Source organism: Coniophora puteana (assembly GCF_000271625.1).
Source record: "Coniophora puteana RWD-64-598 SS2 unplaced genomic scaffold CONPUscaffold_13, whole genome shotgun sequence".
Taxonomy (NCBI): Eukaryota; Fungi; Basidiomycota; class Agaricomycetes; order Boletales; family Coniophoraceae; genus Coniophora; species Coniophora puteana.
In genome coordinates, this window is record NW_006913065.1 from 146,266 (window position 1) to 173,707 (window position 27,442).

The 27,442-nt window shown below is 53.6% G+C and overlaps 8 protein-coding genes and 1 non-coding gene across 9 annotated transcripts; 8 read left to right on the forward strand and 1 right to left on the reverse strand.

The window, feature by feature from the left end:
- Positions 1 to 50: 50 nt before the first annotated feature.
- CONPUDRAFT_146422 (origin recognition complex subunit 2) lies at positions 51 to 1,760 on the forward strand (the record flags this gene model as incomplete). The annotated part of the gene is made up of 3 exons (XM_007774789.1): positions 51 to 1,495; positions 1,525 to 1,580; positions 1,642 to 1,760. Exons 1-3 carry the CDS (start codon positions 66 to 68, stop codon positions 1,758 to 1,760), a joined length of 1,605 nt encoding a protein of 534 aa, XP_007772979.1. The 5' UTR covers positions 51 to 65.
- Positions 1,761 to 2,119: 359 nt separating this feature from the next.
- CONPUDRAFT_92592 (cytochrome P450) lies at positions 2,120 to 4,417 on the forward strand (the record flags this gene model as incomplete). The annotated part of the gene is made up of 12 exons (XM_007774790.1): positions 2,120 to 2,345; positions 2,416 to 2,545; positions 2,619 to 2,807; positions 2,868 to 3,019; positions 3,089 to 3,198; positions 3,253 to 3,370; positions 3,451 to 3,455; positions 3,516 to 3,705; positions 3,765 to 3,821; positions 3,887 to 3,911; positions 3,985 to 4,242; positions 4,342 to 4,417. The coding sequence occupies 12 exons, from the start codon at positions 2,120 to 2,122 to the stop codon at positions 4,415 to 4,417; spliced, it is 1,536 nt and encodes a 511-aa protein (XP_007772980.1).
- A 4,813-nt stretch (positions 4,418 to 9,230) lies between these two features.
- On the reverse strand, positions 9,231 to 11,027 carry CONPUDRAFT_146424 (ERG4 ERG24 ergosterol biosynthesis protein). The gene is made up of 5 exons (XM_007774791.1): positions 10,595 to 11,027; positions 10,277 to 10,491; positions 9,758 to 10,214; positions 9,620 to 9,701; positions 9,231 to 9,559 (listed from the first exon to the last, which is right to left on the reverse strand). The coding sequence occupies exons 1-5, from the start codon at positions 10,971 to 10,973 to the stop codon at positions 9,358 to 9,360; spliced, it is 1,335 nt and encodes a 444-aa protein (XP_007772981.1). The 5' UTR covers positions 10,974 to 11,027; the 3' UTR covers positions 9,231 to 9,357.
- A 3,784-nt stretch (positions 11,028 to 14,811) lies between these two features.
- CONPUDRAFT_84567 (uncharacterized protein) lies at positions 14,812 to 17,606 on the forward strand. The gene is made up of 10 exons (XM_007774792.1): positions 14,812 to 15,160; positions 15,218 to 15,324; positions 15,386 to 15,473; positions 15,527 to 15,907; positions 15,982 to 16,700; positions 16,749 to 17,156; positions 17,215 to 17,276; positions 17,327 to 17,378; positions 17,445 to 17,471; positions 17,532 to 17,606. Exons 1-5 carry the CDS (start codon positions 14,897 to 14,899, stop codon positions 16,195 to 16,197), a joined length of 1,056 nt encoding a protein of 351 aa, XP_007772982.1. The 5' UTR covers positions 14,812 to 14,896; the 3' UTR covers positions 16,198 to 16,700; positions 16,749 to 17,156; positions 17,215 to 17,276; positions 17,327 to 17,378; positions 17,445 to 17,471; positions 17,532 to 17,606.
- A 1,341-nt stretch (positions 17,607 to 18,947) lies between these two features.
- CONPUDRAFT_139357 (SET domain-containing protein) lies at positions 18,948 to 20,931 on the forward strand. Its single transcript, XM_007774793.1, has 4 exons — positions 18,948 to 19,481; positions 19,535 to 19,963; positions 20,048 to 20,286; positions 20,403 to 20,931. Exons 1-4 carry the CDS (start codon positions 18,997 to 18,999, stop codon positions 20,813 to 20,815), a joined length of 1,566 nt encoding a protein of 521 aa, XP_007772983.1. The 5' UTR covers positions 18,948 to 18,996; the 3' UTR covers positions 20,816 to 20,931.
- A 62-nt stretch (positions 20,932 to 20,993) lies between these two features.
- On the forward strand, positions 20,994 to 21,065 carry CONPUDRAFT_t103. The gene has a single exon. It is a non-coding gene; the product is annotated as a tRNA-Glu (tRNA).
- A 527-nt stretch (positions 21,066 to 21,592) lies between these two features.
- Positions 21,593 to 23,115, forward strand: CONPUDRAFT_129846 (uncharacterized protein). Its single transcript, XM_007774794.1, has 5 exons — positions 21,593 to 21,889; positions 21,944 to 22,050; positions 22,112 to 22,199; positions 22,255 to 22,635; positions 22,701 to 23,115. The coding sequence occupies exons 1-5, from the start codon at positions 21,626 to 21,628 to the stop codon at positions 22,914 to 22,916; spliced, it is 1,056 nt and encodes a 351-aa protein (XP_007772984.1). The 5' UTR covers positions 21,593 to 21,625; the 3' UTR covers positions 22,917 to 23,115.
- Positions 23,116 to 24,066: 951 nt separating this feature from the next.
- CONPUDRAFT_139359 (uncharacterized protein) lies at positions 24,067 to 25,346 on the forward strand (the record flags this gene model as incomplete). Its single annotated transcript, XM_007774795.1, has 3 exons — positions 24,067 to 24,413; positions 24,475 to 24,952; positions 25,008 to 25,346. The coding sequence occupies 3 exons, from the start codon at positions 24,067 to 24,069 to the stop codon at positions 25,224 to 25,226; spliced, it is 1,044 nt and encodes a 347-aa protein (XP_007772985.1). The 3' UTR covers positions 25,227 to 25,346.
- A 161-nt stretch (positions 25,347 to 25,507) lies between these two features.
- On the forward strand, positions 25,508 to 26,653 carry CONPUDRAFT_84570 (uncharacterized protein). The gene is made up of 3 exons (XM_007774796.1): positions 25,508 to 26,206; positions 26,260 to 26,299; positions 26,351 to 26,653. Exon 1 carries the CDS (start codon positions 25,840 to 25,842, stop codon positions 26,014 to 26,016), a length of 177 nt encoding a protein of 58 aa, XP_007772986.1. The 5' UTR covers positions 25,508 to 25,839; the 3' UTR covers positions 26,017 to 26,206; positions 26,260 to 26,299; positions 26,351 to 26,653.
- Positions 26,654 to 27,442: the final 789 nt, after the last annotated feature.

Here is a 27,442-nt window from a genome sequence, read left to right on the forward strand (position 1 = left end):
TTCAAAGTTTGTAGCCAAGTGCCACTAATCCCATTGCATCCGTGCAAAGTCCGGTCCGCCTCCCAATGAACAGCTCCTCCAGCGACAGCAGCGACGGCGAGCACGACGTCTACAAACTCCCTGCCGCCTCTGCCTGGGACACCGACGGCCCCACCTTTGTCCCCACTTCCTTCGACGCCTACTTTGCCCACGCAGCCGCTCGCTCCCAGACATCCAACAACCGCTTCTCCAACGAAGTCCTCCCGCTTACCCAACAAGAGTATGCCGACGCCCTTCGCTCACAGCTCAAGCGCGAGGCGGCTCATCCACAAAGAACGGCCTGGGCCGGACCAGGCCCGCATGCCCAACAGACCGCCCTAAGGCGCTTCGCACACGAACTTGACGAAGGGTTCAGCCTGCTCTTTTATGGCGTCGGCTCGAAGCGCAACGTACTCAACATGCTCGCGACGCAGGTCCTCTCGAAACGAGGACATGTCGTTGTCATCAACGCCTTTGCACCGCGTCTCGGCGTGCGCGACGTGCTTGACGCGATCGAGCGCGTTCCCGGCCTCGCTGACGCGCCGTTCCCTCCTTCAAATACAGGCATGTCGGGTGCAGACGCGCAACTGGACCGCATAGACGCGTTTTTTGCGCCGGAGAATGGGCAAAAGCCACTCTATCTCGTCGTGCACAACATCGACTCCCCCGCGGCGCGTGCCCCGCGTGTACGTCCCGTCTTCGCACGTCTCGCACGGCACCCACGCATCTACCTCGCAGCAAGCATCGACCGGTCGACCGCTCCGCTTCTCTGGCCCGCGTCGGAAGCGCTCGCGCGCCCACCACAGACACTCTCCACTCTCCCCACCTCTCGGTCATCCCCACATCGTACATCATCACGCTCGTCATCCACCTCATCCTCCCATACACCCTCCGCATCGACCCGCCCACCTCCGCGCCCCGCATACGCCTTCCTCTACCACGACCTAACCACCCTCGAGCCATACGACCACGAGCTTGCCCCCGCCGATCGCTCCTCCCTTGCAGGCGCATCCGCCCTCTCCTCCGGCGGCCCCGCCTCCGCCCTCACAGCCGCAGCCGCCGGCGCAAACGCGGGTCCGATGTCCGACGTAGCCGCGAAACACGTCCTGGCTGCTGTCACCAACAAAGCGCGCCAGCTCTTCATACTCCTCGCAAAGCAGCAGCTCGAGGCGATGGAGATGTCCGCCGGGGAAGATGCATCCGACGCCGCCGCGGCAGCAGGCGGCGGCAGCGGAGGGGCGGGGGGAGGGATGGCGGAGCTTGAGAAGAACGGCATGCCGCGCGACTCGCTCTTCGAGCGCGCACGGAACGCGTTCCTCGCGATGGACGATACCGCGTTCCGTGCTCTCCTCGGCGAGTTCCGCGACCACGGGCTTGTCCGTGCGTCCGCGCCGCAGTCGGGCACGGCGGGCTCGGTGCTGTGGATACCGATGCGTGCGGAGCGACTGAGGAAGGTGTTGAGGGCGCTTGAGGAAGAGTGAGCTGATGATTTGGCTTTGTGATTAGATGTGGAGGCCGTTGGATTCGGGGCGAGGGCGGGGTTGTTGGAATGCCGAGTTGTGGTGACTGCATGGTCATAGGCCAGCGTGTTCTTAGATTAAGGCAACTCCAGCATAAGTACAGTGGTGCTCAACGTCAACGGCGCTGTATTCATGTTTTACCTGCTGCCACTTCCCGCGGAAGTTCACGGAACTGCTGGAGTATGTTTCAAGATTATCCTGAGCCATCAGCATGCATTATAGAGTCATCTCCAATCACAGAGGTTGCGGCTCCGAAATTAACCAAGAGTTAGTCGTCTCAAGCAACCCTGAAGCTATGTATGTAGGCGTTCCGCACAGAACTGCAACATCTCGACAGATCTAGCGACATCTATGCGCGACGCGGGTGAATCCAGTCAAATCCCTTCCTCTACACGCCCATGGATTTCACAGCCGTAGCTCGGAACCGCAACACATTAGCCTCGCACCCGGCGACATCATGATTTCAACCAGAAGCCAGTTCTGTATATAAAAACCAGCCATCCGCAGCGATGTCCAGACATCAACATCAAATCTAACACACACTCTCTGGTTCCACTTTCAGTCCTATCACTGTTGTCAACATGCCCTTGATATCAAACCTCCTCCGCGAACACACAGTCGCGACCGCAGCCGTCGCTGTGCTCGTGACCTTTGCGCTTCTCCTGCTCCGCCTTGTGCGCGCCTCTAGCACCAGTGGACGGCAATGCACGCTCCCCGGCCCTAAACCGTGGCCGCTCCTCGGCAATGTACGCGGGTTGGACGTGCGCGAGCCTTGGAAGGGCTACAAGCGGTGGAGCGAGACGTACGGTGCGCATGCCCTCCTGCCACCTTTTCTTTCCTGACCCGTAGCTGAACAAACATGATTGACCGGTGGTAGGCCCGATCTTCCGCACGCGTTTCGTCGGGTATGACATCGTCGTCATCAGCGACGAGCGCATCGCGCGCGAGCTCCTCGACCGCCGCTCGGGCAAGTACTCGTCCAGGACGTTGTTCCCCACCGGCGAGGCGTGCGTAATCCTTTCTTTCTGCCTTCTCTCCTTTTGTGCCCGTGACCGACCGCGGTTGCGACCTCGTTCGTAGGTACGGCTTCGGGCGGTACACACCCCTGCTCGAGTACACCGACACGTGGCGACACCACCGGCGCGTCATGCACCAGCACCTCCGCGTCGACACGGTGCGCAACTACCGGCCCATGCAGCTCCACAAGGTGCGGCAGCTGCTCGAGAACGTGCTCGCGAGCCCCGACAACTACAGGGAGCATCTCCAAACGTGTGTGGCACTTCTCTGAAAGCACACACGAACACGTGCTGATAGGATAGACTCGGACAGGTTCGCAGCGTCGGTCATCATGGCCACCCTGTACGGATACCAGGCGCACGCCGTCAAGGACCCGCTCGTGGCAAGGGTGAACCACTTGCTCGAGGTCGCTATCCGTGTCGGCTCGCCCGGGGTCGCGATCCTCGTCGGGTTCTTCCCCTTTTGTAAGTCGCACATGCTTTCCTCGGCGCATGCCTTCTTGGCTGACGGTTCTCCGTTTTCGGCTTGAAAAGTCAAGTACATTCCCATCTGGTTCCCGGGCGGAAGCTTGAACGCAGCGGCGTGCAGACAGAGTAACGATGAACTGGTTTCAGAGCCGTTCAAGTACCTGGAAGAGACTATCGTGCGTGTTCCCTCCTCTGTGCTAAACTGTGTTTGTTAATTCGATCATACTTAGGAACCCGACTCCTCGGTACCGAGCATGGGATACGAGGGCCTGTGTAATGCGAAGAAGGACCAGGACAGCGAAACTCAAGTCGCACTCATCCAAGACATATGCGGCACTGCATTTAGCGGTAAGCCGTCCCCCAAATCGTCATTCTGGGCCCGTCAGTCTAACAGCGACATTATCACTATCTCCATCTAGCTGGCGTAGAGACAGTACGCACACTACGCCCCTCCGTACTCGAACCACGTTACTAAACAACCCTCGATTTGCAGACCGTTTCCTCGCTCATAGTCTTCGTCCTAGCAATGGTGCTCTACCCGGACGTGCAAGAGCGCGCGTACTCGGAGATCGCGCGCGTGTGCGGCACGGACCGCCTTCCTACGTTCGAGGACCGGCCCGAGCTGCCATACATTGACGCCATCGTCCGCGAGACGCAGCGGTGGGGGCCCGTCGTCCCTATGGGTGAGTCCCGCTCCACCCATCGTCCACCAATGTACAGGAGGGGGCTGATGGCTCCATAGGCAATCCCCACACGACTAGCGAGGACGACGTATACGAGGGCGAGTTCATCCCCAAAGGTCAGCGAACAGTGCGTATCGTTCTCAGTCAGCCGGCCTTGCTCACGCAAGATCTCTCGATTCAGGCACGGTAGTCATAGTCAACGTCTGGTAGGCACCTCCCTCCCCCTCCTTCCCTCGCTTCATACCCACCACGCTCCTTGAACTCACCCGACTCTCCCAGGGCGATCTGCAGCGACCCCGCCCGCTTCCCCTCCCCCTCCGAATTCCGCCCTGAACGCTTCCTCTCCGCCGACGGCAAGTCGCTCGCAGATGACACAGACCTCAGCGTGGACCTCGTCTTTGGCTTCGGCCGGCGCGTATGCCCCGGCAAGCACCTCGCCGAGGGGTCGCTCTGGCCTGCGATTGCGGCGATGCTTGCTGTGTTCCGGTTCGAGAAAGCGGGCGAGTTTACGCCGGAGTGGTTAAGTGGGTCTACGTCGTGAGTACAAAATTTTCGTCAGTGCAGTTGCTGCAAGCTGTGGTGGGCAGTGGGCGCACGAGAATGTGATTAAATTGATGATGGTTTTGTTTTATCTAGGTGTCCGCGCCCGTTCCCGTGTAGGATCGTTCCGAGGGATCCAAAGATGGATGCGAGTCGGCTGGCACAGATGTAGACACCAAGGTCATCTTTAGCGGGCATTTTTAGCGCCGTATGATAGATTAAAAGTCATAGCGTGCACGCCTACGCCCCCGGCTTTCAGGCCTTCAGGACCGAGTGATAGCGAGTGACTTGATCGTTATCGATTTATCAACGGTGTCATTAAACCTGTCATTTCCCATTTAAGTTACAGTCGCGGACACGCAAAGTCTGCAAACAGTATCATTCTAAAAGCTTAATCACCGCATGTTATCTGGATGCTTTGGATTCCTCCGCACTTTCCTTGAAGGTCCTTGTCCGCCGTTACATGTCACAGTCGACGCCTTTCCTTGATTCATTCTTTTATGTGGTTCACCTTGTTTATTTTGCTTGCTTGCTACCCATCTTCTTCTGCGCCCGCATGAGGCGTCGCTATGCCATCCGATACTAAAGTTCTCATGAAAACAAGGTCCACGCAACCATAAAATCTTCCATCAGAACACGGTCCATGCAAGCTGTAGACATCGATCTCTTTGAATCCATCATTTCTTGAGATGAAAAAAAATGAACGGAATCAAATTGGAATCAAAGCTCATGCGTGCGCGCTCAGTCTTCCATTCGGCCCATACCCATCTCCGTTTTGTGCCGACGGGTCCGTTTACACACATCCCCGCCGCTTATGATACAAAGAGTAGCCTCTTTGCGTACCACTTGCTTTACAACTTCTCCCGCCAATCGCGCTCCTCGGTGTCAGGGGGCCATGATCTATTTTTGGACTCGTCTACACTCTAATTGTCCATGTCAATACTCACTTCACTTCCCGTCGGCCTTTAAAGCTTTAAGCTTTAGCTTTAACTCTCTTCTCGGAGACGCTTATACCAAACCCATCCTTGGCGTTGGTCGCATACTTCTTCGGTGACCCGTGTCATCGTAACGCCCGTTCAGCCCTTTTGCACGCATTCGCCTCACCCAGGTTAGAATCTGCTTTCGTCCGCTCGGATTGGACCTTTGTTTCGCCACTGGCCGGTTGCGCTGTCAGCTTCGGCGGTCATCAAGATAATATGGCTGTTCCCCCCTCCCAGAGATCACGGGCTTCTAGTCTTCCAAAACTTGTGCTTCACGTCGTATACTCTTGCTGCTAAAGTTCAGCACGATCTCATCAGTAATGTCCTCCTGATCATTTACCAGCCTTTACGCACCGCTTGTCCCAGGCTCTCCGCGTCGTCTCTCTATCGTCCGAGTCTCGTTTCGGGTGTTCACTTATGTCGGAAAAAGCGAAATCGCGTCCAGATGCATTGCTGATGCGGCAACCCCATCTTACAGTGGTTTGCATATGAATGCGGAAAGCTGGGTGGAGAGATGGCATGCATCAGAGGCTTTTCCGCATGTTTTTGCAAACCACTGTAATGGGGGGTTCGTAAAATTGAGATGCCGTTCCGACAATCATAAAAACGGGTTATCGACGATGAAAAGCCAATTACATCACGCTACGGCCGCATTCCCGTTTTTGGCGCCGTCTTGACGACTTTGAATGGCGGTTTGACAATGTGAGCCCTCCATATCACGCTGAGCCGCTAAATGCCGCCACCGCCAAGATGCCTGTTTGGTTTTTCGATTCCGATGGATCTCCCGTTCATTCAACGCCATTCATCTTCGGTTTCTTCTAGTGTCTAGCTTTCCACCGTGCCCCTTGAACCTTTCCAATAACTCCGATAGCCTCGATCTCGGGGCGATTCGATCTTTACGTCTTTGTCCCCTTCCTCTACTCGTCCATGATGTCGAATACATTCATACACGCCAACTTCAAACCCATCCGCAACTTTGCTCCGTCTATCTCCCTCACACCGTATTCACATGTGTCACCCTTGCCTGAACCACTCGCTCACCTTTGTACGAAATCCATAGTTGAGCTGGTAGTTTTGAGGGTATATTTCTGGCGGGCAGTACCAAATACCTTGCGGAGGGGGATAGTATACAGGTAGCTGCCCTTGAGCAGCTTCCATAGCGATAGTTCACGCAGGATGACGGGGGGAACAAGCATATATTCACGTAGGTGCAGCGAAACGGGTCCAGCGGAGGCGTCCTTACATCTAACAGGAAGCGCGCTTACAGGGTCGCCTCGGCAAAGCCTTGCCACGGTGACTAAAACTTTCCCAGATCCGCCATATTCAAACTCCGCGGGCATCGTGCGAAATTTTGTTATCGATGCGTGCCGCATCGATATCGATCAGCACAGCTACGCCATACGGAGGGGTCCACCTAATTTCGGTCCATTCGGTCATTGATCCTCGGGGTGTAGGAATCCTCCGCGCTTTCCAAGTCCTTGAGAGTCCTTGTCCGTCTGCGCTTGTCAGTCTCCCACGCTTTTTGGTGTGGTTCACCTTGTTCTTTTTGCTTACCTACCCGCCTTTCTCTGCGTCCGCATGAAGCGTCGGCACTGCTATCCGATACTAAAGTTTTCATTAGAGCGGGGCGCTGCCATGGGTTTCATCGGGGCATGGTCCACGCGAGCTGCGCTTGTCACCCCACAGCTCCGCCTAAACAACGTTCTCTTTTTGAATCCGCACCACACACTTTCTTGGGGTGAAATATTGGATGAAGACCTCGAAAGCTCATGTGTACGCACTCAGTCTTCTATCCGGCCCATAGCATCTCCGCCTTGTGCCGATGGGCCCGTTTACGTGCATTATACATCCCTTGCCACATCTATAGACGAAGGGTAGCCTATTTTCTGACCCTCGTTTACTTTACAACATTGTCCATCAATCGTGCTTCTCGGCGGCCATGGTCTGTTGCTGGAGGACTCGTCCGCACTCAATTATCAATTCTCACATCGCTTCCCGCTAGCCCTTAATGTTGAACCCTAGCTTCTCAGAGACGGCGCATATATACTTATTCGGTGACCCGTGTCATCATAACGTTCATCGAGTCTTTCTCGACTCGTCCACCTCACCCTGATTGGAATTAGCTTTCCTCTACTTGGTTTGAACCTTTGTTTCACCACCACCCGGCTACGCTATCAGCTTCGACGGTTACGAGGATCAGGTGCCCGTTCCTCTGTCCCCATTTATCAGAGAACACGGGCTCCTTGTCTTTCAAAACTTGTGCCTCATATCGTGTGCTCTTGCTGCTAATACCAACACGAGCTCATCAGTAATGCCATCCTGATCATGTGTCGGCCTTGACGTTCTGCTTGTTCCGGGCTCTCTGTTTCGGCCTTTGCCAGTATACCTGATCTGATGCGATGGCGCGCTGTCGCTCTACAGTGCGAGTCTCGTGTCCGAAGGTCCACTTAGCATGGTAGAGTTCTTTCCGCGCCTTTCCGATGGACCGCCGGTTCATTTAACAAAATTCACCTTCGGTCTCTTCTAGTGCCGAGCTTTTCGTCGTACTCCAACCTCCGATAACCTCGAAGCGGTTTGATCTTTACAATTTCGTACCCTTTCTCTACTCGTCCGCATTGCAAAGTAATTCGTACGCTGCCAACTTCGAACCTGTCCGCAACTAATTTTGTCTATCTGGCTCACAGCGTTTTCATCCGTAACACCCTCGCTTGAATCATCCGATAACATCAAATTCATAGTTGAACCTTTCCACAAGATATGCTTCCACGCTAATTCGGGTTAACATTGACGGTGATATATCACTATGTCCACCATCGCCCAGGTGCTTCTCTGCGCGTCCCACCACCTTTAGAGACGTCCGCGCGATCCTACCCTCCCTGGAGGCGTCCGCACCACAGGCGCCTGTTTCTTCAGAGGAGCGGGGTATAAAAGCTCTCTCTAGAATGTCGACCTTAGCGGTCGACCAGCTTACCTCCCTTCGGCATTCCTCAGGGCTTTCCAGGACGTCTTTACCTTCACGGCTCACAAAACATGTCCCCCGTCGTGCAGCAGAAGCACAAGGTGAAGGTTAGTTGTTGTCTGCTTCTGTATGACGTTGGCGTGCTGCTGACTTACGCCTCTACTTGGGTTCTCTCCTCAACCTCTTCGCACCGACTACTCGCTCGCTTGTTCCCTCTTCTCGTTCCGCTCTTCATTCCCGTCATCTACTGCCTTACATCCGCCCTCTAACCCCCCTCTGTCACTTTCTCTGTCTGTCGTGACCCGGTACTTTCTGAATTTCAACCACTTCGGGGACCCAATTAAGGTAGGCCTCGTAATCACCAATGATTTCTTTTACCGCTCATGTACATCTTTATCTATAATGATTAGAACCATCGCTGCAAGGATTGCAACGTGGAGTTTGTGAACAAAAGGAATGCAATCGAACATGGCTGCCATAAGTAAGCATCGAATCTTCGTGATCGCGACACCCTGAATTCACCTATCATTTTGCTCCTTTCAAAGGGATGTTCCTCGCTTCTCCTGTTTATGGTGCTGGGATAAAAAATTCTCAATAAGTGACATGAAGAAACATCTCAAAGCGACACATTCTAGTATTGATGTCACGACGGGCGTCCATTGGCTGTTTGATGACTGTACGTTGCTGTCAATTCTCAGCGCACCTTTAAATTAACCTAAGCACGACAGTGGATTATTACAAGGAAAAGAGAGAATTCAGAATTGAAGCCATCGATGGTCGATGCAATATGGAAACGGTTAGTTTTCGTTTCGTCAGATTTATGCAACGTCTTGCTAACCGCTTCATTTTCAGGCGAACGACTTTGCGAAGTAAGTCGATTCATGCAAGAGGATGGAGGCTGCCGGCCACGAGCTCATAGAAGGTAGAAGAAGTGTTAAGCGTCGCGGTGCCGAGTTGATACCGTTTTCATTTTGCATCTGTGAAGCGCTTACACCGGTAGACGGAGATTGGATTCCAGCGAACGTCGTATAAAACATTCAAAGCATGCATTTTAGATTATATAAAGAGCAAACTAACTGTCGGAGACAAATGTAACATGTTAACTGATTTCACTCCTCTTTCGCGTCGATATCGCCAAGGAACTCTCGAAACAACAACCGCGCTACAGCCTGCTTAGTAGATGTACGGCACGATCCGAGAGGAAACCTTCTTCTTGTACACCTCCCAGTCCTCGCCGTACTTCTTCTCGCACGCCTCGTCGTCGCGCCTCTGGCGGTGGATGAGCAGCACGGCGAAGTACATGACGTAGAAGTACGTGATGGGCGTGTTGAACCCGGTCGGCAGCGACCATGCGAACGCCATGACGAGGTCGCCCCTAAGCAAAGCAAATCGATCAGGTCAAGAACAAGCAAGCAAGGCATGACAGGGAACACACAAGTAGTTGGGGTGGCGCGAGCGGCCCCACCAGCCCGAGGTGAGGAGCTTGGAGCCGGATTTGGTGACGAAGAACTCGAGGTCTAGAAAGCAACGTCAGCGTCTTACGCAGAAGTACGGCTAAGGCAGGACAGCTCACTCTTAGGGTTCTTCCCGTTCCTGAAATCGTTCTTCTCCCCATTCGCGGCGCGGAAGATATAGTACCCCAGCAGATTCACAGCCACAATACCCGCCGTCGCATAGGGGCCGAGCTCGACCTGCTCAAACACGAGGTACCGCGCCTGAAGCGAGTACACAAACGGCACCCACACGAGGTCGCCGACGGCGAGCATGAACCCGAAGCCGTCGGTGGTGATGTCCATCGTCGTGAAGATGGCGGGCTCGTTGTAGAGCGCGTCGGCGACGTACCACGTCTGGAACGCGAGCACGAGCCACATCGACGCGGTCACCTCCGCCCAGCCGCCGCGGCGCGCGGCTTGTGTGCAGACCATGGAGAGGTCGATGAGCACCCAGAGGATGAGGCCGGGGCGGAGCTCGTTGAAGGATTTGATGTCCAAGGAGCCGACGGAGGGGTTGAGTTCGCGTCCGATGTACCACTATGGGAGGGGGGTTGGTTAGATGTCCTATGAGCGTTGGAGAGGAAGGGGGTTATACGTACGTCGTAGATGGGATTACCGGAGTTTCCACCGAGGGCGAGGAGCGCGCCAGAGCGGAAGGACATGGCGTAGACGTACAAAGCTTGAAAGACGGACATGGCGAGAGCAGCGGTGAGGAAGCCAACCCACTTGTCGTATATGAAAGTGAACGCCTCGGGGCCGTTGCGAAGTATAAAGCCGGACGCGATACCCATGGCAAGGAGGAACGTTGAGAACGCTGTAGAGAAACAACTATCAGAATTTGGCCCTCTACAATCGACAAGAGTCACAGCAGAGAGGAAACACGCCGGGGATGAAGAAAACCGAAGAAAACTACTCACCATTAATCTTATACTGCTTCCTCCCCCCAGTCCTCATCTGCACCCCCTCAATCCAGTCACCCGGCAAAATCGCCCACGCCACGACGCAGAAGGCATACCACGCCGCATACATCGTCGCGGCTTCCTTGTCCCAGAGGGATACCCACCACTCGGGGTTCTTCACCGCGTCCTGGACGCGCTCTGAGATGGTGGTGAGGTCGAGCGTGGGTGGACAGCCGCCGGTCTCCTCGGAGCAGCCATAGTAAAGCGCGAAGGTCATGATGGGCACACCGACGGAGATGAGGAACGCGCCGGGGGGGCCGAGAAACTCGTAAGAGGTCGTGCGCGGGTTAAGCGCGCTGCCGCCTTTGGCGATGGCGTCCTTTTCTGTTTTGGCCATCGTGTCTGACGGTCAAAGGGATACAGAGAAGTAAACAAGCGAAAGTGATGTGAAGGGGGGAGAAACGGGGGCTGTTTATGAAGGCGAGGGGCGCGCTCTCAGCGTTGCGAGTGTCGTCCCACTTGAACAACAAGCTGCAATAGCCTCGCGCGACTTCCCACGCTCAAACTCGAGACGTCATTGGACGGCGTCCGCTTTGGGAAGCTGTGGCAATGGAAATCGTCAGATTTTGGCACACGCGTTTCGGTTGCTCTTGTCTTCGACCCGTCGGAATCCTCGACTGTGCCTCCGGAACGACATCGACTTGTGGGATGCTGCGCGCCTCGACGAGGTATCGTGCCATAAAAATCGCCTGATAACGCGCTGCGAACACAGTCAACTCGTGGTGAGCGAGCTTCTAACTCCATTGGCCTCACATGGTGTCGTGTAGTCCGTTCAGGCTTCAGCTTCAGCTATCGACGTCTCGTGCTGTGCAATAGCCGACCATGCAGGGTTCTGAATGCTTCGTTGCAGAGCTTACAACCTGATTGTTAAAAGTAAGCTATGCCCTCAGATTCAGAAAGAGATATCTCGACTCAAGACGACGTTCGTCCAGGAGAATCTCTAGTTCATATTCCTCGGTCTTTGCTTCATGAGATTATACGCTGAGGCCAACAGAATACTCAAAATGCAAACTTCCTGGATCGCTACTCTGGGGTTACCGTCTCTTGACTTGCCACAACTCCACCGAAAGCCACCCTTGATACGCTAGATGAGCATCATCCACGCTATCACAACCATAGAAGGACAAGAGCTCGTTCCACCACCAGAGGTAATCAAGATCCAAAGTAACAGGATGCCCGAAGATATTGCGCGCTTTTACGACGTTACCGGGCGCGGAGAGGAACGCCAATAAGAAGGTGCTTACTGCGAAGACGAAGAGTAAGTGTCGATACCTCACAGTGGCTCACGATGCGTTCGTAGGACACGCAGTCGCGGGACGAGACCGCCGATGAGGAACCTGCCAGTGAATTGATCCGGGCGAGTCCATTGAGGTTGCAATGGCAAATTTACAGTTGCGCTGCAATAATAAGGCTTAAACAGGACGCACTCAGGGGGCGCTTGAGAGGTGCCTGTCGAGTTGCCGAGGATGTAACGCCACTTCTTCAACGTGTCCTAAACTTTGAACAACTTTGACGACAGGGCAGGCGAGGAGCTAAGATACGAACTGATATAAGATCGGCTGAGTACGGTGAGTGACCGCCGCATGCTGAAGCGAGCACTCCTGGTCGTTGCCACTGGCTACGTATTACAAGTATCATTCCCAGATTAGCATATGTCATGAGGGGAGTCGCGAAGGTCGCGGTTCAAGGGTTTGCAGACTACCTCTCGCATGCTACGTACAGTAACTAGCTACTCCACTACTATAGACTAGATGTCGATTATAATGACTTTCGGTGTATTTATATTTCTTGCTGGATATCGACCACGGTACGTCCATGTATCTGATGCCAGAAGAGTGTTGGCTTTTACTGAGACGGCAGCGTGTCAGCGAGAAATCCAGTTCTATATTGTGCTTTACGAAAGTAACTCGATGGAGACAAAGTTTGTGTATTTCCGTATATTGTGGGGATAAACGCAATGAACGAAAGCGCTCACCAGCCTCGAAATACACCTCGCCTCCAAGTTGGGTTTGGACTTGGGCGATGGCCCATGCCATGGCCACTACCTCGTCTGCGGGCAACCGACATTGCGGACTCCGCGACGATGGGCATGCTGTCCAGCGCCGTCCGCTTCCTCCTGGGCAAGGGGAAGCGCGCGGCGTTCCCGAGGACCATGGCATATTACGAGCGTCCCCTCAGTGACGAGCGCGTAAGGAAGTGTTTTCCGAGGCGGGAGTAAATCGAGACGAGGGAACTGAGATGGAGCTCATGGTGAATTGAGGAACGGCTGGGGAGTAGCTTGAACTTGTGCGATGCGCCGTAATTGGATGTAGTTGTGCGGCGAGCGTTTATAACCCCTTGAGTTGCACAAAGCTCCCTGAGTCTCTGCCAGACGAACGACCCGGACTGCTAGTTCGGAGGATTTCCCCAGTCAAATAGAAATCAGGTGAGGCTTCACTAAGTGGGAATGTCTCACATCGCAAGGTCTTGGTTGGACTACATTCGTAGCTCGAGTTGCAGGAGTTTTGTGTAGCGCCTAAGCATGTAGTACTTATCCTACGAAATTGCGCCCTTTATCCATTTCACCAAAGGTGAGTGCCGCTCGTTCGTCCAAAAGCTTTACTATGTAGGGAAAGAGGAAGAGAATGTCGGCTAAGAGGACATTACCTTGTGCTGTATTCTGCTCCAGCCAGTGGGTTGTAGACTCCATATCATACTTATAACCAAGCGCGAAAGTATAATGTGGTGCAATCGGCAGTGGGCTGAAAAGGAGGGACCCTCGGCCATGGGCCATGTCGCGCATTGGTTCACGACACACTCGTAGAGCACGTAACTATTGGTCGAACCCACGAACTAGATATGCAAGGTGGTTGAGTGAGCGCAGCGAGGCTGTTAAGGCGAACGGGGGAAAACATGGTTGGGCGGCGGAGAACATGGCTAGAACAGGAGAGGGACTCGGAGGACCCATAAGGCGCTCGACGGGGGGCTGTTGAGACACTGAAACGATATCGGTGATTCTTCGACCCGACCATAGGATGTGAAAGCCAGGGGAGAAATGGGACAGCTCGTCTGAGCCAGAGTTCGAGTGCGGCTAGCAATCGCCGTGTCCTGAAACATCAACGGCGAGCATACTGGCCGTTGCAATTGGCCACGCAGCAGCATGTCTTCCGAGCGTCATCCTGACGGAGACGTTTGTGGATCGTGAGAGATCGTGAGTCAAGGGTTTTTGCATACGGACATCCTCGGTGACTGCAGCAAGTATGTTTTGGTCAAGAAATTGTGTTGGTGAGAAAGGGTGAGAAATTAATGCTTCAGGAACGCGGCGTGTCTATAGTGTGCACAGCTTTTCTTCTCCGATGGTTGCCGAAATGGGTCATCACGAACAAAAAATCTCAAGCTCTGTCTGAAGCCTCGAGGATGTATGCGGTGCGACTACTGCACATGCTCTGATTCGAGAACCGCATTGCCATGTCGCTGGGCATTTCGGAGCTCACCACAAATGTCGTGGTTCAGTCAGGTCTTGAACATGGCAAGAACATGGTGAATTCCAAGTTCGAGGACGTCAAGGAGAACGCCCGTGCTTGTTCCTTTGCAAGCGGCTCGTTTCACCCCAAAGGTTTTGTAACGTTTAACTTTCCAACCCTTTCAAGGCGTCAAAACCCTGGTCTTCATGTTCAAGCTTCAAGGTCGAGCTTCCTTGGCGCCGGCGACTCCTGCCCGCGCGGCGCGCGTGGTGCCGGCACATATACTCGGCATCGTTGGTGGGTACCTTGTTGTCGGGGTCGTCGCCGCTCGATGTGGTCGGTCTCGAGGCGCCGGCCTTACAATTTAGTCGTCTGCGAAGGTTGTGATAGCAGCCAACCGAAAATGCAATTATCAGGTCGAGTTTGGGTCAACTTCAACCTCGACCTTGAGTTTTGAGGCGGTCCTCGATATCCTATTTTCCCAGCCTAGCACGGCCATACTACTGACATACGCCGCCTTCGGAGGCCTCTTCGCGTTTTCCTTTTCTAACACTCCTCGAGGTAGATCGTGATCCGGAGCTGAGCGGACGCATGGTCGAAGATGGTGGAGGCTGTGCAGTGTCCGTTGACATGTTCGTTCCTCGCGGATTTCCCATCGTCAATGGCAGACGAAGATTCCCCGAATTGTCTATAAGAACGCGATCAACCCGACTCTCTGTCTCACTCATCAACCCTCTTCCCCTTCCTCACTTCGTATTTCAGTTTCTTTTCCCCTCCCTATTTTCCCGCTTCCTGGCCCTCACTCCCCGCCGCAGCGATGTTCCCCTCTCTCGCCCTCGCTGTCCTCGCTAGCGCACTCAGTGCCTCTGCACAGGTGACCTCGCCCTACCCCGGCGGACAGACCGTCGACAGCTGTGAATCGCTCAAGGGCTCGTGCAACGCGACGACGATTGACGTCAACAACGTCTGGAACTACCCGGCGTGTGCGCTCTTTGCGATCTGTAGCACGTGGAACTACAATGTCATCGACTCGCTCGCGTCTATCGGTGCTCCGCATACCCAGCCGGTGGTGCCTGAGTCGGTGAGCACCTAGTTGGTTTGGCTTATGGATGAGTTCACTGACAGGGCTGCACAAAAGACGTTCAAGAACATCACGAACGGCGCAGATGTTCTCACCCAGCAGGGTTACGTCGATGCATACCACTACGAGCTTTCTATTACCCCTGGAGCTAAGAACGCGTCTGGGTAAGCGTACTTAGTACGTCGTATGTATGCCTTTGATCTGACCACTGTCTTCGTATCGTAGTGATGCAGATCTCGTCGGCCAATACCAGTGGCTTGCTGCTTGGACCGGTTTCTGCGGTCAAGACGGCATCCCCTACCAGAACTTTGCTGTAAGACTTAATCCCCTCGTCGTGTCCGTGAAGACTGACACGGTCCCCCGCAGGACTTTTTCCAATACGACGGCACCCCGGGCGTTTGCCCTTCCACCCAATCGTGCAACGCGACCATAGCCGCCTCGGCCCAGCAGTGCGTCCCGCAGCCGATCACGGACAACGGCTCGTGCGCCGAAGTCGTGAGCGAGTGCGAGAACTTCATCCAGAACGGGCTCTTCCAGAGCACGTACTGCGTCCTCGCGAGCATGTGCTACGCCGAGAGTACCACGGACGTGCTCATCAATGACATCTATCCGTCATACATCCAGGGCAGCAGCCGCCCGACGACAGCCAACGAGACGCGCCTGAGCATCGATGTGTTCCATAACTTCACGGGCGGTGCTGACACAATGGGTCTGCAGAACGCGATCGACGCGTACTACGGCGCTCTGGTATGCTTTTGTCTTTCCTTAATGACTTTCTGAGCGGTCGCTGATCACCTCTCCTCTACTTTCTTGGCGTACAGACCAACGTATGGGAACCCGAGGGTCCTTTCGGCGCCGGTGCCGGTGTTCAGACTGGCCAGAACGGTCCTTACCCGACCTCGACCGACTACATCGAGAACTTCTGGTCCATCATCGCTGCGTGGACCGGCAACTGCGACACGCTCGAGATCCCGTATGACAACCTCGCTGACTACCTCTCATACGCCGTGTACAGCGGCTACCACCCCAAGTGCTAAATGCACGATTATTCCCGAAACCGTGTAGGGTGTGGATCGATCACGATGGACTATTACTTGGGCTGTTTTGGACCTTGTTCGTTGACACTATTAATACCTTGGACTCTGTTGTTATTTCACGTTACATCACGCTACGCTCTTTACCCGTGGACTCAGTGGCTACATTAGTAGTAATGGTCGTTACAATGAAGTGATGCTTTTGTGTTTCGTACTATGCATGAAGTACTACCTCCTGAAGTTTTAACTCATAAAGCTAAAGCGCGACATGTCACGCGTGGGTACCTTCTCTTTACAGCCCCACTTCCCCGTTGTAACCTTCCACGGGCAGCCACCACACACATTCAAATAAAAACACAGCAACCTCCCCTGACAGAATCATCGTCATCTTCTTCAGACTCTGGTTCCGATATATCGCCGTCGCTCGCTACGGCTTCTCTCTTTCTTTGCTCTTCGGCACGCTTGAGACGCAGCCTCAGCTTTTTCGGAAGACCGACGGCCAAGAGCTGTCTTTGCTATCAGCCTACGTCCTCGGGATGAAGGTTATGTCGCACCTCTTTTGTTCTCGCTGGTGAAACAATAACCACGGACGAACAGTGACCACTACGCTCAGAAATTGCAGCGTGCTGCTCTCCGTGCATGAGCTGGTTCATCTCAACATCACCGCGTGACTTAGTCGTGGATTGTGTACGATGGCGCCTAGAAAAGCGAGTCCAAAGTCTACGTATCATGTTATCTGTCTCTTTGTTTGAGATGCTCTTCTCGGATCTAATGGACCTTTCTTCGGATTGGCAAGTGTTCCGGCAACGGTCTTCGGAGCCATTACACGTGGAGTGGGTACGTTCATCTCTGAAGAGGCCACGCTGAAGTATAGACCAAATGTGGCGTATGACTTGCACCGGTTTACTTTCCACACGCTCGAGTATCTGCTCGGTGGGCTTATTTGAATTGGAGACATGTTGCTGTCGACAACGTTAGCAACCAGGCGGGTATTAACGTCGCCTCAGGGAGTATAGTCACCTCTAGGGAATTTAGAATCGCTGTAGCCGCACCATTCCGGTTCTGTATAGTTGCTGGCCTCTGTATGTGGTCAAGATCACCCTTTAATTTGGATGAAGCTTGTATCTTACATTCATCCAGGAATCCAAGGAATCCCGAGTTGACCGTTTCTTCTCCGGCTCTTTCTGCAAATTCTTCATGTTAACAGCTTACAGCTTACCTTATGATCGCAAGGGGAAAAATAAACGCACAGATCGTCTACGTTGAGCGTCTCTCTGTTTCCCATTCTCATTTGTAAGTCAGTCGAGCTGTTTCGTTGCGGAAAAAAAACATGCCTGTTCTTTTAACATCCTTTCCCGATGCTCGTCGATGCGCCTCCGAGCGCGAGATGATGCTTCGTAAGTGGTGACGGGATAATCGAGTCTGACACTCCGCAGCTTGAATACTTCATGCATCATATCTCCACTAGTAGATGCAGGGTCATTGGAGCTTGAGGTTTCGAAGTTGCCAAAAGCCATAGATGTCCCATCGTTTTCGTTCAAAGCGGTCGATAACCTTGCCAGCTCAAACGAAGACTCTGAATTTCGTCTTAAGCTTCTGCCGTTTGAGTCCTGTTGGTGTTCGTTACTAGGTTTGATATCAGGGGATGACATCGCGTGTCAAGAGGAGTCGAAACCAGGATGGTGGGGGATATGTTGGGTGTCAGGAGGGAGAGAAAGAACACATATCAAGCACGAGCACGAGGCCTTGCTGTACATCGCGCAGCGGAGACTAAAAAAGAGCGCGCGCATATCACGAGGTTTAGGTATTTAGGCGCTTGAACCTTCATATTAAACATACGAATGATTTATTTGACATCCGACCGGTATCATGCTCCGCTTTTGACACCTCCTGTTGTTTGAATTTGTAAGATAACCATTGTCACTGGCACAAGTATTTTCGATAATGACATTCAAACCAGGGAGGGGCAGCCTGGGTAAAGTCCAAGATGTTGATTGATATTAAACATGCTATGAATGCAAATATACAGCCCGCGATGAAGTAAGGATATTGGTGTCAATATGTGGCGGCTTGAAGGCGCTACTATATCATATCAATGCCAGCGCTAGGTTCTTTATAGTACTTATGTGGACTCGGTACTAGTAGCTAGTCTCTGGATCAGTAGTGGACTTGTGACTTTTTGTGCTACGCAAAGAGAAAATCCACAGTTTGGCTCTCTGTGGTGAAAGAAAAGGTCTCGTTACTTTGACGCTTCATGTGTTACTGAGTCACTTGACCTCGGGCTGAGTCGAGTTCGAGTCGAGTTCTGGTCGGGGTGCTACACCGGAACGGGAAATTTGAGGTGGCGCTATTTTTCCTGTGATAACAGTTGCATCGCACGGATCCTGAATGCATCCCACCATTTTGATACAATACCACGATAATAGGCTACGGATATTGAACAGTCGCCGGATACTCTGACATATTCTGCGAGCTTACCCATTCCCGACTAAAGAAACATGGGCTCGTCACATCGCCTCTGATGTTCAAACGGAGGGCGGTGACAAGTTCAGCGCTCAGTACTCTCCTTCCAATACACTGCAGCAAATATTCCCCTCCTTCAAGACTCTCGTGTTCGCTCCCTCCAGCGGAAGATGGCGTTCTGTGCTATTGGGTCCGATGTACTCGGGTGCAGTAGTAGCTGGAGATTTCCGAGATCTAATCTGGCAACGGCCCACAATGCCGCGATCGTCTCGTCGAACACTTCCATAGTACGCCCACCTGGACCACCAACGATCAGTCGTCAGAGACTGAACCCGAAACATGACTATCGAACAAAAGTCGAGCGAGCCGCATCAAGCACAGGCAGACCCTGGCAACGCCGCCATCCACGATGCACTCGCGGCGCTCATGGACGAGCAGCCTTCCCTCGGCCAGAAAAAGCTCTGGCAGCTCCTCTGTAAGCGTCATCCGGACTGGAAAGTTGGCCAAGCGCGCGCCGAGCGACTCGTCAAGGAGATCAGAGCGGAGCGGGTCCCGGCTGCGTCCGGCTCTGCGTCGAATGGATCGAATGGGGCTTCTTCTGGCACGGTAGAGGGAGGAGAGGGCCAAACGGCGGAAACGGGCCACATCTATCCGTCATGGGAGTTGAACAAGGCGCTGGATCTGCGCGATATGCTGGGAGCAGAGGGGAGCGTGAAGGTGCAGACGTTCACCAAGACAAAAGGCAAAGGTCTCGTCGCGACGCGGCGGATCAAGGAGGGCGAGGTTGTGTGGAGAGAGGAACCGTGGGTGTTGGCTGCTCGAGGGTGCGTCTTCCTCTTTCTTCCTCGCTCACTCGCATCCAACTTGGTACTCTCAGGCTAGAACCAGGTTCCGACCCATCCGAATCTTCACTGCTCAAGCTCCAAGATTCGGGGGCAGCATGCACCCACTGCGGCGCCTGGACGCCTGGCGAGCCGGGGAAGAACCTCGCCCCATGCCCATCCCAAAAACGCGCGTTATTCGAGTCCAACGTCAAGCCGTGCCGTGCACGCTTCTGCAAGGGCGGGCGGTGTCTCGAATACGTCAAAGGCCCGCACCGGCTGCTCTGCATCGCGGACAATCCGGCATGTGCACCGCTGCTCGAGCTCGTGCGCAAGGAGAACAAGATGGCGTTACATACGGTCGCGCGGAGCACCGCGAAACTTATATTTGCGGATAAGGGTGGGGGGAGTAAGGGAAAGGAAAAGGACATGGCAGTGTGGAATGGGCTCGCGGCGCTGGATGCGAAAGTGCAGGAGCAGTATAAGTGCGTATCCTCCTCTACTTCGCATTATCGGCCCTCATCTCACCGATCCAAAACTGACTCTTCCATGTTCTACGTGTGGATAAGGGCACAGAGCGTCGAGTCATCAGGACATCAGCTCGACTTTGGGCAAGACAGCACAGAGAGTGCGCCCGAGTCGGAGTGGACAGAGATGTACAAGCTGTATATCCAGACGTTCAAAAAGCCCCCTTCTGCTGCACAACGTACGAAACTCGCCGATGTACTCAAGAAAGGCATTCCTTCCGAAGTGGAGTTTCTGTTCGAGTACGACCAGTTCCTCATCTCGCTGGGGAAGATGAACCTCAGTGCGTCCTCAGTGCAATTTCGTGACGAGTTTCCGCTGATTTTGTTTACGCCTATACTCCACCCACTGTCCCCTATATCTTCGCGACTTCCGACTTCACTCTGAACGTCAAATCAGACATGGAGGGCCAATGCGGCCTCTACGAGCTGCATTCGCACCTCAACCACCACTGCCGGCCTAACCTTAAAGTCAAGCACCCGGACATGCACCGCTTCGCGTATATTTCCGTCGTCGCCGAGCGTGACATACAGCCGGGCGAGGAGCTGTCGATCTCGTATGTCGCGCCGGGGATGTCGCTTGAGGCGCGCAGGCGCGAGCTGCGCAAGTGGGGGTTTGGGGAGTGTCGATGTAGTGCGTGCGTCAAGGAGGCGAAGAAGCGGAGAGAAGAGGAGAGAAACAATACGGAGGGTGCGGGAGGTGCGGTTGAGGAGGTGGTGGAGGATGATATGCCAACGCCGAAGGCAGGGAACCAGAAGCTCAATGCTGATGAGTTCGCGTCAATGTTTGGTGTTGATGCTATCGAGCTGTAATAACTGGTGACATTGACGACTATATACATGACTCGAAAAATGTATCGGGTACCCGTCGATCTTGCGGAAGGGTCGTATCTGGAGGCCAAGATGGTACAACCAGACTTATCAATGGGGCATTGAAGCTGGTAGGGTCTGGTAGGGTTCTATACAAAACATGTATGCCGTAATCACTATATCGGATATGGTGTAACGGCTAACATTGCCGCCTCTCACGCGGCAGCTCGGGGTTCGACTCCCCGTATCCGAAGTCTTTTTCTCACCCTTCATCATCGTCGGAGTTGAAATAACGGGTTTGCGCTTGACGCCTCTTGGCCCGCACCTCCGCATCGTACATTTCTATCTTACCTCACTCCACTACCGCAACAGGCCTCACACTCGCCGCGACATATGGATGTCTCTCGATACACTTGTCAGATCCTAGCCCGTGAAATTGTCGGTGGGTCAACTTGGTGGCGGTACTTCGAAGGTGCCCGGTGACCTGCCGAACGGCATGGTCGAACATGTTCCGTCTATACTTCGGCCTCGGTTCATACTGTGGTCTTCTCAGACACTTGGAGAGGCTATGCGTACCATGAGGTACCATGGTTCCTGCCCCTGCCCAGGCACTTCTTAGTCTCCGTGTCTTGCAGGACGGGCATGACATCCCGAAAGTTGCAAGGGTCCGGTATGCATTCTGAAACCCTTCCTCGGCTATAAGAACGCCTTCATGCAACTTGAGCGATCCAACCAAGTCTGTCTCACATCCTGCTTCAGCTCGGTTTCTCCAGCTCTCCTCTTTCGCACCTTTCCTCGCTGCATAACCACGGAATGTTTTCCTTTGTGGCTCTCGCCGCCTTCGCCGGTGCGCTCAGCGTCTCTGCACAGGTGATCTCGCCCTATCCCGACGGGCCGACAGTCGACAGCTGCGAGTCGCTTAAGGGGTCGTGCAACGCGTCCACGATCGACGTCAACAATGTTTGGAACTACCCATCGTGCGCCCTCTTTGCGATCTGCAGCACGTGGGACTACGATGTCGTCGATTCGCTCGCGTCTATCGGTGCACCACACACCCAGCCAAGGATGCCCGAGTCGGTGAGGATCTGGTCTGCATTCTCGGAGTGGTTGGCTGATGAGGATGCGTTCTAGACGTTCAACAATATCACAAACGGCGCCGATATTCTCACGCAGCAGAGTTATGTGGATGCGTACCACTACCAGATTTCCGTTACACCGGGTGCTACGAACGCAACAAGGTAACGTGTGGTTCCAGTAGCACACGAATAACCTAGATCTGACCATTGCTATCGTAATCAGCGACGATTACCTTGTTGGCCAGTACCAGTACCTCGCTGCTTGGACTGGCTTCTGCGGTCAAGATGGTATCCCCTACCAGAACTTCGCTGTAAGCCCCGCCTTCTCTCCCGCGATTCCACAAAGTCTAACCTGCAATGTCATAGGACTTCTTCCAATACGAATCCACCCCAGGTGTCTGCCCCGCTGTTCAGTCCTGCGATGCAAGCATCAATGCCGGCGCGGAGCCATGCGTTCCCCAGCCGATCACGGACAATGGCTCGTGCGCCGAAGTTGTCAACGAGTGCACGAACTTCATCCAGAACGGGCTTTTCCAGAGCACGTACTGCGTCCTCGCGAGCATGTGCTACGCCGAGAGCGACACCGACGTGTTGATTAATAACATGTACCCATCATACATCACCGGAAGCCTGCGCCCGACGACGGCCACTGAAGCGCGCCTGAGCATCGATGTTTTCCATAACATGACTGGTGGCTCGGATACAATGGGTCTGCAGAACGCTATTGATGCGTACTATGGCGCGTTGGTGAGTATCACGTTTATCTGACCTTCTCGGGGATTCTTGTTTACCACTCTCCTTCGTATGCGTAGACCAACACCTGGCAACCCGAGGGACCCTTCCTCGCCGGCGCTGGTTACCAGACCAACAACAACGGCCCCTACCCGACCTCGGCCGACTATGTCGAGAATTTCTGGTCCATCATCGCCGCCTGGACTGGATTCTGCGACACGCTCGAGATCCCGTACAACAACCTTGCTGACTACCTCTCGTATGCTGTGTACAGCAACTACCACCCCACGTGTTAGTTGTATTCTCCGGGGTAAATTTCTAATGACTTTACATAATTTGGACTGGTTGATAAAGTAGCCTTACCGCCCGCTCAGTACTTGTTTGGACGTTTAAGTAATGGACTCTCTCATGGGCTGATTTACGATATATACTGCATGGACTGTACTTTGAAATATTGAGCAATGTATAATGAAAAGTAGCGACAAGAGGTCTTTTTGATGTTCACGACCATGTTCTACACTTACGGAGAATCACGGACTCGGAGGTATTAGTAATAAGCGCCAATTTTGTGCTGACGTCAACGTCGCAACTTGAAAGTTCCATGTCTCTTTCAACTCTTCTTCAGACAACCTGCCAAGACTCAGGGGCAGCGCTCTTTGAGCTTTACACTTTCCTCAACACTAACAGCAGAGGCGTTCGCGTACCATTTAAGCTGCACGACCGTTGCCAGAAGATTGTCATGGGTGAGTACGTGATTTTCTGTCTTACTTACAGTGCGTAAAACAGTTGACATGGATTGCAACAAGGCTAGAACGAGACTATCAACGCCGTGGTTGGCTCCCCAGTGGTCCATCTCTCGAGCGCTCACGTTCTCGGGCCTAATGGTCGTTACTTGGTTGCTACCACGCGCTGAAATGATGCGTTGGTGATGGTTGAGGAACGGGTGGGAACAAGATGAGATGAAGGTGTCTTCACTAACGTCCATTCGCCACTGGCGGTATACCATGTGCATGTGAACTGCGACCGCTAGCCGCTAGGCTGTACACATGTTACATGTCGTCCGATGAGGTAGTAAGTTACCGAGGTGGAGTCCGCGACACATGAAATTACACAGCTTTCTTTGATTCGGGATCAAGCTTCTCGCTGTTATGGTTTCTTTAACGGTTTCTCCTTCAACATGCAATATCCTGCCAAGACCTTGGGATATGATATTTATCGACTCATCATCAAATATCGGCTATTCTGGGCTGACTAAGGGAGACTACTTGGGGGCTATCGTCGCTACTTGCTTTCTAGGTTGCTTCCTGAATGGCTCCGCTGACCCTGATCCACGGTAAATTTTGGCCGCTACAATATCATGATGTTTCGTATAAATACTATGCATCGTCTCGTAGCACAAGGTGCGACTCACCTCTCCCAGACATCCTTCTTGACATTCCCCTCGAGATGCACGCTTTCCTCCGATCGACCATCCTCGCAAGCGTTCTCACTTCTGCATATGCTCAGTACACTCCTCAGAGCTGCGATTGGCTGAGCAACACCTGCAACAAGAATGTGACGGATCTGAACAACGTCTGGAATAGCACCGCATGCGCTCAATATGCGCTCTGCCAGCAGAACGAGAGGACACCCGCATCCGTCCTCCAGTGGCTTGGCGCACCTACGGATCAGCCACGCCTGACCCAGTCCGCCTTCAGCGGTTTGTCGCAGGGCGCAGACACGCTCACGAACGACACGTACAGCACAGGCTATCAGGCGGCGGTGAAAGCCGCGGGTGGAACATATGACTCCCAGTACGTCCTCATTCCTGTTTGTGGATAGCGATGTTTACTTACTGCTGTTGCTCTTTACAAGGGCTGACGACCGTACCGTCAACGGCCAGTACCTCATTGCTGCAGCGTGGACCAACAGCTGCGACGGCAGCATCTCATACTCCAGCCTCGCTGATTGGTTCGAACATTCGTCGAACCCCGGCACTTGCCCAGCTGTTACGTCGTGTGATGGGCAGTACGCCGCCCTGAACAAGCCGTGCGGCACCCAGCCGGCTGAGGACAATGGGTCGTGCAAGGCAATTCGGGACCAGTGCGAGTTTTGGATCACCCAGGGCGCGTGGCAGAACGAGTACTGCGCACTCGGCGCGATGTGTTCGAGCGCGGAGGGGGCGACGCCCGACGTCATGATCCGTACGATCTACCCAACCTACGTCAGCAACGAGGACATCCCCACCGCTGGCTCTATCGACCGTCTCAGCACGGACGCGTTTCATAACATGACCGGCGGTGCCGACACCATGTCGCTACAGAACGCAATTGACGCGTACTACGGTGCTCTCGTACGTACTAGTTGCGTTGACAATTCTTTGTGGTTTAACTTATATTCTTTATCAGACTAACACCTGGACCTCGTTGGGTGGCCCCTTTGGTGCCGAGAGTCCCTCCCGTAGCGGCAATAATGGTCCTTACCCCACCTCATCTGACTACATCACCGGGTTTTGGAAGTCAGTTGCTGCGTGGACTGGTAACTGCGACACCCTCGAGATCGGGTATGACAACCTTGCAGACTGGTTCCAGTATTCGTCGGATAACAGCAACAACTCCACTTGCTGAGAGGGGGGCACATTTTGCACTGGGCTTTATTAAAGAGGTTTAAAATTTCGCATTCACCTTTCCGCCCGTTTATCAGTCGATTATCTACTTTATGGACCTTGTTTTGGAACTTGCGTATAGAAAAAACTGAGCTCTGAGATATTAGCAGAACGGCGACTTAGAAATGACAACTTCTCAAGGGACGCAAAATGAAAGTATCAAATATAAATTGACGCTTCAAATACATGGCAATCCAGCACAAGCCATTTAAATACTACAGAGGATAAAATACATAATTAAGTGCTTAAGCGCATTGACGAGAGACATAAAGTCGCAGAGCTCCGAGACACGAGGTCACATATGATCGAGACGCGAAGTCACAAATCAAAGGCGAACGCACGAAGTCTCGACGAGCGACGGAGGCACGAAGCCCAAGAGAAAAGGGACCAAAGTCCTCAGAAACAGAGACCGAAGTCTCAAAGGATGCCAAAAATTTGGGGTAAATATACCCGATGATGAGGTGATGCGTAAAGCACCAAACCTCTTGCTACACGGAGGTGGGATGTGAGTCCGCACCAACGCTGAAGCACGACCGGGCCAATGAATGCACCAAGGTCGGAGAAAAGGATGAGAAATGTCGGTGCTGGGGTCGCCGGAGTCGATGGTCGCCAAAGCGGGTTGCCAGAGCAAGTCGTCAGAGCAAGCCGCCAGAGTGGTTGCCGGAGTGAATTACCACAATACGTCGCTAGAGCAGGTCGCCGTCGTAGGCGGCTGGAGCGAGTTTCCGAAGTCGACGTCGCGAGCATGGTAAGGCTCATGGTGTTGAACATGCGACGGTCCTGACCTCACAGCCGTTATGGCTGCTGATGGGCGGGACCGGAAGTCAAGGGCCAGCATAGAATTCGGCAGCGAGGAGCCGCGACGGTTATAGCGGAAGAGACGGCTCGAAGAGTATATGTCGTCGCAAGCAGCGCCTCTCGTGGGCTCTTGTACTGCTGGTCCTGGAGAACAAGATATGAGACGGGTGGAGGGCGAGAAAATAAATCAGACTTACCTAATCCGCATGGAGGCTGGCGAGTTAGTCAGTTACGTTGCTGGGCGAAAAACAGTTAGATATGGCGACAGCGACAAATAAGGAGACACACCATTATTTCCCTTTGGGGAGACGGAGCCACTCCTATGGCGGTTAGGTGTTACAGCGAGAACATATTGGTAGAACGAGATAACAGTCGCCGAGAATAGTGTCCGCGTCGTGAGTAGCGTCGGTCAGCGCCGCGGCCGACATTTCATACACTAGCCACGGTCTTGTAACGTGGGCATCATGTAGGCCACACAGCACGCACGGGCATTTTCCCGAGCTTCAGCCAATGCTAGCGCGCAACTGCGACGCTGCAGAGGCCTGCCAACAGCACGACGGGTAAAGAGAAAAGCATAGGGTCGTAGAGAGGATGCCGCTGAGAAGAGAGAGGAGGAGAGAAAAGCGAAAGGGAGCTGAGGAAAATTCGAGCGAGGAGGGCCTGCCTTTTATCCAGTTTCGATGCCCCGCTTACTTTGTACTTGTTGATTTGTAAAATTTCCTGATTCGTGCTTACAATGGGACCCACAAAGTGTCAAGTCGATGTCGGAGCTCGGCGGGTGGCTCCGTTGCATTTTTGTTCCGATCCCGTGCCAATCAGAAAGCTTCGAAAACGGTGGGTTGGCTCCTTAGCGCTTAGCCGTGACATCCAAGCTTGTTTTGGGAAAGCTGGCGGCTAGAAGTGCGATACGCGATAGGGCTGGTTAGAACACGAGGCGGGTTGGCAAAGGGTCGTCGCGAACCTGATGCTGCGTTCAAGTACCGGGGTCATGGCTCGCACAGGACTAGCATAATGAGCAAGTCCCGTTCGTCACTGAGAGGAACCGAGCTAAGCATGATTAACGTTGTGAATGTCTTCTTGTAATCGTCTTCAAGTTAACTCGCACAGCGCAGAATTCAAAGGACCTCAGGAGAAAAGAAGCAAGCAGAGAGACGCGAACACATGCCGGACGCCAGAGAACTGGACGGATCATTCCAAAAGCGTCGGGATACTTAGTCTGAGGAGCGACGGGAGAGGCGTTTGAATCGGACCTCGCCTGGCGAGCGAACAAAGGAAGACAACGGCGTCAGCGCCCGATATTGGGTGAGCATACATGGGCCAAAATATTGGCAAACATGTTGACAGCGCTAGGCTGTACTTACTTCCAGACTCCGACTATCA